Here is a 12,500-nt window from a genome sequence, read left to right as displayed (position 1 = left end):
AGAAAATGAAAAAAAGAGGAAGGATTGACATTGGAAAATTTCATGCTTCATTAATCGACACATTTTCATAAAAAATACAACTGGTTCATTTCGGCCGATATTTCCGATTTTGCCTTTTCTCTTTTCGTCTGTCCTTCATTTCAATCTTCTTTGTATCTTCCATTAAAAAAAAATCTCTCTCTCTCTCTCTCTCACACACACACACACATACTCACACTTTCTCTCTTTGTCGATCTACAAATCTATCTATCTATCATACCTTGATTCTTATTCCTTGATTTTTTCTGTCTCTCTCTCCCTCCTTTAACCTTTTCTCTTTATCTCCCTCTCATTTCCGACGTGGCAACTCTGCGGCCGCGGTTACACGCCGGCGAGAGGGACAGAAGCATAATCTACGACTAATTAGCGCAACGAACTGAATACGACAACTAAACGCACATGGCCGAACATAAACACACACACGCTCAGGCACACTCACTCACAAGCACACACTTACTCACTTACACATACACACACACACACACACTTACTGACTGATTGACTGACACTCACAAACATGCAAAAACAAAAAACACACACACACTATCTCTCTCTCTTTCTCTCTCTCTCTCTCACACACACACACACAAACACACACACACACACACACACACACTCCCTCACTCGCCCATAAAAGTCGCGAGTGCAATTAACCTGGATCGCGCGGCGAACACCACCGGGTAAAACCCACCGGCGTCAACGCGTTACATCCACAACAGCATATTAATGGATTAGGAATGAAAGATGGGCAGGGGTAGGGGCAGTGCAAGGGCAAGAGCAGGGGAAGGGGCAGGGGAAGTGCAAGGGCAAGAGCAGGGGCAGTGCAAGGGCAAGAGCAGGGGAAGGGGCAGTGCAAGGGCAAGAGCAGGGAAAGGGGTAGGAGCAGGGCAAAGGCAGAGGCAAGGAGCAGGGGCAGAGGTAGGAGCAGAGGCAAGGAGCAGGGCAAGGGCAAGGGTAGGAGTAGGGACAGGGCCAGGGGAAGGGGTAGGAACAGGGTAAGGAAAGGGCAGAAGCAAGGGCAAGGGTAGGAGTAGGGACAGGGCCAGGAGTAGGGCAAGGGCATGGGAAGGGATAGGAACAGGGCAAGGAAAGGGCAGATGCAAGGGCAAGGGTAGGAGTAGGGACACGGCCAGGAGTAGGGCAAGGGCAGGGGAAGGGGTAAGAGCAGGGGATACACAGTAAGGGACAGGGGACAGGGGGCAAGGGGTATGGCTTAAGGGGTACGGGGCATGGGAAGAGATGAAGCGATAAAGCGAAGAGGGAGACAAAAGGGGAAGAGAAAGACAAGCGAAAAAGATAATTTGATAAAGACGGCGTTAATAGGATGACATAGATAGAGAGGGATGAAATAAAGCCGAGAGCAGAGATGGGCAGGATAACAAAGCGATGGAAAGAAGGGAAACTGAGATAAGGGCAGAGAGAGAGAGAGAAATAGATTGATGAGAAGGGAACACAGAAAGGAGTTGCGATAGAAAAGGGGAAAGAGAAAGAAAGAATGAGAATAAACAATGAAAAATAATCTTATTATTGAGCATTTCTCTCTCTCTCTCCCTCTCTTCCCACCCACTTTTAATCTTTCCTCTCTTTTCCCTCTCTCCTATCTGTCTCTCTCTCTTTCCCTTCTTTTCTCGATCTCTTTTTTTATCCCCCCTCTCTTCTCGCCCCTTTCCATCCGTATCCATTTTTAGCACAAATGCAAATGTGAAATCGCAAGGCACAGATAGAAAAGAGAAAAGAGAGAGAGAAAAGAGAGAGAGAAAAGAGAGAGAGAGAAAAGAGAGAGAGAAGAGAGAGAGAAAGAGAAAAGAAGAGAAGAGAGAGAGAGAGAGAGAGAGAGAGAGGGGAAAAGAGAGAGAGAGAGAGAGAGAGAGAGAGAGAGAGAGAGAGAGAGAGAGAGAGAGAGAGAGAGAGAAAGAGAGAGAGAGGAGGGGAGGGAGAGAGAAAACGAAGAAAAAGGAAAAGAAGGTGAAACGAACAGAAACTACAAAAAAGAAGAAAAAAGAAATCAGGAATGTAAGGCAGAAATCTCTCATTTCTCTATTCATTTGTTTAATTTTTTTTTTTTTTTAATATCATCACTCATTTTCCGTCGCGCCCATTCCCTGACAGGATGACGCAGCGATAATGACCCGCACATAACTGTCCTCCATAACAAGATTCGAATACCCGGTCCATCTCGTCGACGGATTGGAGCTTCGAATCCGTGACAGCTACGAGCCTATATCTGTACAGCATCGCAGCATTCCGTCTTGTCCGGAAACCTCGGCTCGCCTGGGCTCGAATCCACGAAAGGCCTCAGACGATTCCGAGACTATATTTGAGACAATTTTAGAAGTGTCGGAGGAAAAAATAGGTCCGTCGTTTGTTTACATTGTTCAATTCTGAGACTAAATTTGAGAAGTGTCGGAGGAAAAAATAGGTCCGTCGTTTGTTTACACTGTTGGTCGCTTCTTATTTAGTTATTTCATATTTATTAATACATAAGAATGTTTGCAAACATGTGTTTTCTTTGTCAAAATACTCAATCGTGCTGGCACAACACACGCAAATCAATCACCACACAAGAAAAACAGCTGCAGCTGAGTGTCTGGGCTCTTGCCTCCGGGGATCGACTGGGTATCCTAGTAAATCATAATCTTAGTATGATCAGATGGATCGTCTGTAGATCTTAGCTATCATTATCCTTCTATGATCGTCTGTAATCCTAGCCATCATTATCCTAGTATGGTGAGATCGATCGTCTGTAGATTCTACCTATCATTATCCTTCTATGATCGACTGTAAATCCTAGCTATCATTATCCTTCTATGATCGGAAGGATCGTCTGTAAATCCTATCATTATCCTTCAATGATCGGATGGGTCATCTGTAAATCCTATAATTATCCTTCTATGGTCGCATGGATCGCCTATAAATCCTAACTATCGTTATCCTTCTATGATCGGATGGGTCGTCAGTAAATCCTAGCTATCATTATCTTTTTATGATCGGATGGGTCGTCTGTTATCAAAGCTATTATTCTCCTTCTATGGTCGGATGGATCGTCTGTAAATCCTATCATTCTCCTTCTATGATCGGATCGTCTGTAAATCCTAGCTACCACAATCCTAGTACGATCAGACGGATGATCCCCCCGGGCTGGGTGGGATTCCAAGTGGATATCTTTTCAGCGGACCAGGGTTTCGCATCGCGGTCTCTGAACGTTGTCGAAACCGTATAGATTCGAATCCCTCTTTGGGAGAATGTACAACGCGGCTCATAAGCAATCGGACGCGCTATACATCTGAATAAGCGGTATAAAATGGTGTTTCCCGACCTGTCTGCGCCCCTTTCACACAGCAGCGACTGCCTGAATTCAGCCATCTCAGCTATGTATCTTTTTCTAACTGCACGCATTCAAACATACATTCTCATAATCTATATAATAAACTACATGATAATAGATATTCAAATAGATAAGAAGGGTTTGGTGAGATGTAATGAAGAAAAATAAAGAGAGAGAGAGAGAGAGAGAGAGAGAGAGAGAGAGAGAGAGAGAAAGAGAGAGAGAGAGAGAGAGAGAGAGAGAGAGAGAGAGAGAGAGAGAGAGAGAGAGAAAGCAAGAGAAAGAGAAAGAGGGAAAGAAAAAAATCTTCCTTTTTCCAACCGTAACACATTCCTAGAAGACAGGGTTTCACAGGACATTCTTGTTACGAACACTGACGAACGAATAGCAGACTGACCCACAACACTCCCCCCCCCCCCCCTGAGGCTTCGCGCTGGGAACCTCTGAATTCTTCCAAAGACGACGAGGAAGGGAGAAGAGGAGAGGGAAGCAGAAAAGGAGAAGGGAGGGGAATGGATGCAAGAGGAATGGCGGTAGATAAATAAATGAATAAATAGATGAGTAACGAACAAGATATCAGGAGTCAATTATGACTTTATAAATGGTGGACGAGGAATTAGAAGAAAGACTAACTAATAATCTCGAGTTATCTCTCTCTCGCTCTCTCTCCTTCCCTCTCTCTCTTATATATATATATATATATATATATATATATATATATATATATATATATATACATATATATATATAATATATATATACACACACACATAACATACTTAGAAATTTATACATATAAGATATCAAACAAAACAAATCCAAAACGTAAAAACAAAGTAGACAAATCCAAACAGAATCAGAAATAATCAAAATACAACTCAATAAACAGAAAAAAGTATAAATACGCTACCGGAAATCGAACGAACAAACGAAAAGAAAAGAAAAGAAAAGAAAGAAAAAAAAATGAAGATACCCTCCCACCCCGACAAAAAGACCAAAAAAACGGGAAGAGCGAAAAGACCATTTTTTTTCTTTCTCTCTTTTTTTCCTTCCTTCCTCCGCAAGACCCCCACCACCCACCGCGGCGGAAGAAGGAGGCACCGGAACAGACAGCGCTCTCGGCCGCACGTAATTGGCGGTCGTGTTTACATCGCCCCGGCCTTGTTGCACGACCCCGCCAGGCTATTGCAGGACGGTGCTTCTTCTGCCGATTTGCAATTGCAGGCCCGTGTTCGACCTCGCCCGCGCACCACTTTGTAGCTGATTCACGGCTGTGTGAGTGTCTGTGTGGATTGGGGGGGTTAGGGGGGTTAGAGGGATCGCGGTGTGTGATTGGGGGAATTGGGGAGGGAGGGAGGAGAGGGGAGGGGGTCCAGTGAAGGGAAGGAAGGGGGATAAGAAAAGGTTTGGAGAGAAGGAATAAAGAAAAAGGGGAAAGGAAAGAGAGAGAGAGAAAGAGAGAAAAAAGAAAGAAAAGAGAGAGAGAGAGAGAGAGAGAGAGAGAGAGAGAGAGAGAGAGAGAGAGAGAGAGAGCGGAAGAGGGAGGGAAAGGGGGACAAGAGAAGGTGGAGAGGAATAAAGGGAGAAAGAAAAAAAGGAGAGGGGAGAAGGGGAAAAAAAAAGAAAATGAGGAAATAGGGGGAAAGAAAAAGGGAAAAAGGAGAAAGAAAAAGGCGGATGGAGGGGGAAAGGGGGGAGGGGGGGATGGGAGTGGGAGGAAAGGGAAAAGGAGGGGAAGGAAAAGAGGTGAAAAAGGAAAAAAAAAAAAAGGGGAAAAAAAAGAAAAAATAAAAAAAAAGAAAAAAAAAGGGGAAGGGGAGAGAATAAAGAGAGAAGGGAAAAAGAAAAAAAAAAAGAGAGAAGGAGGAGAGAAGGAGAAAAAGAAAAGGGGGAAAAAAGGGAAAGAAGGGAAAGAAGGGGGGAGAAAAGGGGGGAGGGAGGGGGAGAAGGGAAGAGAGGGGGGGGGGGAAGAGAAAGAGGGAAAAAAAAAAGGGAGAGGAGAAGGGAGAGAGGAGAGAGAGAGAGAGAGAGAGAGAGAGAGAGAGAGAGAGAGAGAGAGAGAGAGAGAGAGAGAGAGAGAGAGAGAGAAGAGAGAAAAGAGAGAGAAAGAGAAAAAAAAGAGAAGAGAAGAGAGAGTGAAAGAGATAGAGCTAAGGAGCACCGAGAGACAGACAGACAGACCAACAGGCCGGACAGGTGCATGCTGAGAGGCGGGGCGAGCTAAGGTCAAGACAAGTTATGAGACTCAATTACGGGCTCCTCGTAGGCTGCGCGGAGTCCCGGATCAAGGCGCCGCAACTCCATCCAACACAGTTTGTTGATTAGTTTGACGTGGTTAGACCCCAGATTGTGGCCGGCTTAGGGCGTGAGAAAGGCCTTTGAACTTGTTAGCACGTCCATGATTAAAGCTTAATTCTCTTTATCAGTAAATTGCATCAAATTGCATTGCCGTGTTTCCTTTCTCGGTAAAAAAGGGATAAATGCATTATATAAAGAGGACTTCTTTGGCTGCCGGATCTGATAGAGCGAAAAGCCACAATATTGTCCAGTTACTAGGTACTTTGTAAATGTACAAGAATCTCGCAAAGAGAGAGAGAAAAAAACGTGCGGGACCGAACAACATGGGCGCCGTGACTATAGGATCAGACCGTAGGAAGTTCAAGATACACTCCGGTGCTACTTTCAGAGCAGAAAAATAACGTTTTCAGCGCAGTCAGAGAGAGAAAAAAATACGGTAATACACGCAAACACACACACAACATATATATATCAAACATCTTTATCAATATATCTATTTGTCTGTCAATCTTCATCCATGTTAAAAAATCTATGCTGTTATTGATTATTCATTTAATATCTCGTGTGGAATCAGCTGGCCTACAGAATCCAGCACTGACAGCATCCCTCAATAAAACGAAATCATTGGCAATGACTGAGAATTTTGCTAATAGTTTTATTGATAGCAGTATCATAAAAAGTAAAAGTTGGTCCCATGCAAGGTCTATAGAAGTACTTACATAGCCATTGGCCCTATATCCCCGGGGAGCGTAAGGGACATGTTCGTAGAGAAACATTTTGCAACAGGAACAACGAAGGGAAGGACAAGAAAACACACGAATATGCCGAAGGCCTAGCGAAAAGGCCTTCGGCATATTCGTGTGTTTTCTTGTCCTTCCCTTCGTTGTTCCTGTTGCAATCTGTTCGTCATGAATTCCACACATGTGTTCTTCAACGTAGAGAAACATGCTTCAGGCGCGGTTCAACTGGCCTTGTCTTCGTCTAGGACCTGACTTGTGTACAAATAGTGTTTCAACTGCGAAAAGCACCGCCGTAACAGACCGGACATGGCTCTCGCTTGACTAACACCGCACATAATACTTCTCGTCTGAGCAACATGGAGCACAAGGACTTCTTCCGTTGCACCGTGGTTTCGCGTTGTTTGGCGTATATATATATATATATTTTTTTTACGAAAGAAGCGCGAAAACCGATTTACTGATTCAAAATTATTAACGCTAGTCTGTCGACGCGAGTGCTGATCCTGTTTCAAATTAGCCATTTCTTGTTTATTTGTTTTGGGTAATAAAAAACGAAGTTTGTGATAATTAACTCCAAACGTTTTATATAAAATCTCCGATATAACTTTTGTCAACTTTATAAATATTCACAATCCAATTAAGCGAATTACAGACAATAGCTTTTAATTGCACCCTGGAAAGCCCGGAGAAGCCCGAGGAAAAAGACGCTCCGTTCGTGTTTTTGCTGGACCCGAAGTGACGCAGATTTCGGCCCAGGCAGCCGCTCTTACGGCCACACCTGCGCGTAAACAAGAGCAGCTGAACCGCGCCTCGGGATGCTGAGGTAGGGCGGCCAGGTCCTTCCCGCCCCGCCGTTGACCCCAGCACGCGGACGTCAGCTTACCGGTGCTCCTTCACAGCTGAGTCATCCATACCGGTGCTCCTTCACAGCTGAGTCATCCATACCGGTGCTCCTTCACAGCTGAGTCATCCATACCGGTGCTCCACAGCTGAGTCATCCATACCGGTGCTCCTTCACAGCTGAGTCATCCATACCGGTGCTCCTTCACAGCTGAGTCATCCATACCGGTGCTCCTTCACAGCTGAGTCATCCATACCGGTGCTCCTTCACAGCTGAGTCATCCATACCGGTGCTCCTTCACAGCTGAGTCATCCATACCGGTTCCTTCAAAGCTGAGTCATCCATACCGGTGCCCTTCGCAGCTGAGTCATCCATACCGGTGCTCCTTCCAGTGAGTCATCCATACGGTCTCCTTTCACAGCTGAGTCATCCATACCGGTGTCCTTCAATTGAAAATATCCATACGGTTCCTTCACAGTGAGTCATCCATACCGGTGCTCCTTCCAGCTGAGTCATCCTACCGGTGTCTTCCAGCTGAGTCATCCATACCGGTGCCCTTCACAGCTGAGCATCCTACGGTGCTCTTCACAGCTGAGTTCCATACCGGGCTCCTTCACAGCTGAGTCATCCATACCGGTGCTCCTTCACAGCTGAGCATCCATACGGTGCTCCTTCACAGCTGAGTCATCCATACCCGGTGCTCCTTCACGCTGAGTCATCCATACCGGTGCCCTTCACATGAGTCATCCATACCGGTTCCCTTCACAGCTGAGTCATCCATACCGGTGCTCCTTCACAGCTGAGTCATCCATACCGGTGCTCCTTCACAGCTGAGTCATCCATACCGGTGCTCCTTCACAGCTGAGTCATCCATACCGGTGCTCCTTCACAGCTGAGTCATCCATACCGGTGCTCCTTCACAGCTGAGTCATCCATACCGGTGCTCCTTCGCAGCTGACTCGACCGAGAGGGGCAGCCGGGCGCGAACCCAGGACCTGGCGAATTCAAAGCCAGCTCCACACCTGAGTTATCGCACCTCTTCGTTATCGTAACAGACTGATAATTTTGTATTCACTGATTCCTGCTGCTCTCCCGAATGCGTTGCTTTTGGCTTCACTTTCCAGTTATCATATACTCGATCCGGCCTCTTTTTTTGAGATCAGCGATAGGGTGTACATTGAAAAAAAATTCTCTTTACCTCTAACGTTAATTTTCATAATCAAACTGGCTTTCATAATATCCGTATATTAATAGGAAATAGGTCGTGGAAACTGCGTCGGTAAAAAGGCCAAACAAAACTCGAAAAGCAGAAAAGATTTTTTTTGGGGGGGGAAAAAAAGAAACAAAGTAATAAATTTAGATCATTCCACGATTTGTTTCTCCCCCTCTTTCTCTTTATTCTTTATTTTCTTATTCTGTTACTTTTTTTTTCTTTTATGTTTTTTTTTACAGGTAGATCTCTCTCTCTCTCTCCTTCATTTTCTTATCTTATCTTATCTTAATTAATCTATTATTTTTTAAAAATCTAAAGGTAGATCTCTCTCTCTCTCTCTTAATTTTTCACTTTCTTCTTCTTCTTATTTTTCCCGTTGCTCTTTATTTAAAAGTAGATTAACTTGTGGCAGAGAGACTGATCAGCGGCGGGGAGATTGATCACCTTCCGCCTAGGCCTACGTGGCTGCGTCGTCCGCGCGGGGAAGCTGTTAGGCAATTAGGCTTTTCCACAACGCGGGGAATAGGCTCGACGCGGAGAGGAGAAAGGGGGAGAGAGAAACGAGAAGAATGGGGGGGAAGGAGAAGGAAGGAAGGGAAGGGGTGAGAATGGGGGCCGAGACATGGAGGAGAAAGGGGAAGAAATGAGGAGAATGGAGGAGAAAGGAAGAGAAACGAGGAGAATGGAGGAGAACGAGAGAGAAGAAGAAAAAGATGGGAAGGGGGGAGAAGGGAGGAGAAAGGGGAAAACGGGGAGAATGGAGGAGAAAAAGAGAGAAAGGGGAAGAAAGGAGAAAGGACGAGAAAGGAGGGGGGGAGGGGGAAGAAAGGGGGAGAAAGGAAAAGAAAGGTTAAAATGGTGGGATTAGAGAAACTCTTAACCCCTTTATTCGGGAAGTTTCGCGGCGTTGGACAGATGGAAGAGAGAGAGAGAGAGAGAGAGAGAGAGAGAGAGAGAGGGGGGGGGGGAGGGGGAGGGGGAGGGGGAGAGGGAGGGGGGAAGAAAGCAGAAAGAGAGGGGGGCAGAGAGAGAATTAAGAGAGGAAAAAGAGAGAGAAAGAAAAGGAGAGAGAGAGAGAGAATTAGAGACAGAGAGACAAACGTTAAGAGAGAAAGAAAGGAAGAGAGAAGAAGAAAGAAGAAAAAAGGGAAGAAAGAGAGGAAGAATAGAAGGAAAAAAAAGAAAAAAAACACACTTTAACCCCTCCTCCTTCCCCCAATCTAATCGCAAATTTAACCCCATTATAAATCATACAAAAAGAAAAGAAAAAAAGTGGGATTAAAAAAGAAAAGAAAAGAAAAAAGTGGCATTAAGAACGAAACGAAAAAAAAAAACGAAAAGAAAACACAAAAAATACATAACAAATAGTAAAGAAAAGAAAAAAAGAAGGAAAAGAAAACAAAAGAGAGAAAAAAGAAGAGAGAGAAAAAAAAACATACCAATCAACCCGAATGGATTTATCACTTTTAAGACCCCCAAAAAATATGTTTCACAGCCCCGGTCCCAGGTACAAAGGCGCGGCAGGCAACGAGGCCTCGTACGGGAGACCAGGAGGCTGGCGGCGGGATATTTGGATTCTACGCGGAGCCTCTCGCGGAACCACGGGAATAGTAGGGAACGTGATATCCAGGCTGTCTACGCACCCGGACGCACACGCATACGCTCACGAACACACACACACACACACACACACTGTCTACCACACCCACGCATACCTCCCCCAACACACACACACAAAACACCAACACAAACACACACAAACAACACACACTGTCTAACCCCCCGGGGGACGATGGTCAAGAAACACAAACAGAGAAAAAAAAAAAAAAAAAAAAAAGAGAAAAAAGAAGGGAGAAAAAAAAAAAAAATGATATAAAAAAAAAAAGAAAAAAAAAAAACAAAAGAAACAAAAAAAAAAAAAAAAAACAAAAGAAAGAAAGAAAAAGAAGAAAAAAAAAGAAAAAAGAGGAAAAAAGAAAAAAGGGGGGAAAGGAGGAAAAGGGGGGAAAGGGGAAAACGAGAAAGGGAGAGAGGGGGAGAGAGAGAGAGAGAGAGAGAGAGAGAGAGAGAGAGAGAGAGAGAGAGAGGAGAGAGGGGGAGAGAGAGAGAGAGAGAGAGAGAGAGAGAGAGAGAGAGAGAGAGAGGAGAGGGAGAGGGAGAGGGAGAGGGAGAGGGAGAGGGAGAGGGGGGGGGAGAGGGAGGGAGGGAGAGGGAGAGGGAGAGAGGAGGGAGGGAAGGAGGAGAGAGGGAGGGAAGGAGGGAAGGAGGGAGAGAGGGAAGGAAAGGGGGGAAAGGGAGAGGAAGAGGAGAGGGGGAGAGAGGAGAGGGGGAGAGGGAGGGAGGGAGGGAGGGAAGAGGGAAGAGGAAGAGAAAGAGGGGGGAGGGGGGGAGGGGAGGGAGGGAGGGAAAAGGGAGAGGGAGAGAGAGAGAGAGAGAGAGAGAGAGAGAGAGAGAGAGAGAGAGAGAGAGAGAGAGGGGAGAGAGGAAGGGAGGGGGAAGGAGAGAGAGAGAGAAAAAGAAGAAAAAGCGAGACAAAGAGATAAAAAAAAAAAGAGCAGAGCGAGACAAAGAGAAAAAAGTGGTGAAAGGGGAGGGGGCAACAGGAGGGGGAAAGGGGGGTCAAATTGGGTGATGGGGTAGGTCTATATTGTTTTCTTTTCCCGCCGGCGGTAACCCACTCTTGTCTCCGTAGACTTTGGCGGAAGGCGGGGGGGGGTGGGGGGGGGAAGGAGGGGAGAGGGGGAGAGGAGGAAGGGGGGGGGAGGAGGGGAAAGGGGGGAAGGAGGGGGAAGGAGGGGGGAGGGGGGGGGAGGTAAAGGGAGGGGGGGGAAAGGGGGGGGGGGAAAGGGGGGGGGGTGGGGGAAGGGGGAGAAAGGGAAAAGGGGGGGGAGGGGGGTGGGAGAAGGGAAGGGGGAGGAGGAGGGTAAGGAGGGGGAGGGAGAGGAAGGGGGGGAGGGAGGGGGAGGGGGAGGGGGGGGAGGAGGGGGAGGGGGGGGGGGAGGGGGAGGGGAGGGAGGGGGAGGGAAAGGGGAAGGAGGAAGAGGTGGGAGGAGGGTAAGGAGGGAGAAGGGAGGGAAGGTGGAGGGGGAGGGAAAGGAGGAGGTAGAGGGGGCAGAGGAGGGGGTGGAAGAGAAAAATAAAATAAAGAACAGAAGAATGAAAAGGATGAGATGCGCGCGCGCACGCACACGCACACACACACACACACACACACACACACACACACACTATACGGCGTCGATAATGAACAAAGAAAAAATAAATAAATAAATAAATGAATAAAGAAAAAAAAATTGTCATCGGCGAGAAAATCCCGTTCTATTTCTGTTCCAGTTTCATCGACGAATGTTTAAATGTTTTAAATTTAAATGTTAATGTTTTGTTCAACGGCTTTCGAATTCTGTTTCAGTCTCGTATTGAAGGTAATAGTAACGGTAAATAACAAATACAAGTGGTGATGACTGATGATGATGGTGATGATGATGATGACGATGATGGTGTGATGAATTGATGTGGTGGTTGGTGGTGGTGTGGTGTGGGGTGGTGGTGATGATGAAGTGATCATGATAGTGAAGGGTGATTTATTTTATGGTGGTGATGATGATGAGATGAAAATATATTCTAGCAATGTCACGGTCCCAAGGTATAAGGGGGGGGAAGGGGGGAGGGGAAGGGGGGGGGGAGGGGAGGAGGCAGACCCATTGTCGCCACGCCCACGCCCGCGACCTTTTATTTTTTCCAGTCAAAGTCTTATTTATCATTCTTCTCTTTTTTTTTTTTCTCTCTCTCTCTTTCAGCCCCCCTTTTCCCCCCCCCCCTTTCCCTCCTCCTCTTCTCTCTCTCTCTCTCTCTCTCTCTCTCTCTCTCTCTCTCTATCTCTCTCTCCCCTTCCTCTATCTCTTTCTCTCTTCATCATCCTTTATCCCTTAGCTCTCCTTCCTTCCCCCACCTAAAAAAAGAGAAATAAAAAAACAAAGATAAATAAAGAAAAAAACGAAAAAAAAAACAAAGAGAAATAAAGAAAAAAAAACGAAAAAAAACAAT

The 12,500-nt window shown here is 46.0% G+C and overlaps 1 protein-coding gene across 1 annotated transcript; it reads right to left on the bottom strand.

Moving 5' to 3' along the window:
• Window positions 1-770: 770 nt before the first annotated feature.
• On the bottom strand, window positions 771-6,422 carry LOC138863296 (anti-sigma-I factor RsgI2-like). Its single transcript, XM_070127485.1, has 2 exons — window positions 6,382-6,422; window positions 771-1,251 (listed from the first exon to the last, which is right to left on the bottom strand). The coding sequence occupies exons 1-2, from the start codon at window positions 6,420-6,422 to the stop codon at window positions 771-773; spliced, it is 522 nt and encodes a 173-aa protein (XP_069983586.1).
• Between the last annotated feature and the right edge of the window lie 6,078 nt (window positions 6,423-12,500).

This window comes from Penaeus vannamei, chromosome 11 (genome assembly GCF_042767895.1).
Source record: "Penaeus vannamei isolate JL-2024 chromosome 11, ASM4276789v1, whole genome shotgun sequence".
Taxonomy (NCBI): domain Eukaryota; kingdom Metazoa; phylum Arthropoda; class Malacostraca; order Decapoda; family Penaeidae; genus Penaeus; species Penaeus vannamei.
This window is presented reverse-complemented; position numbering and strand designations above follow the sequence as displayed.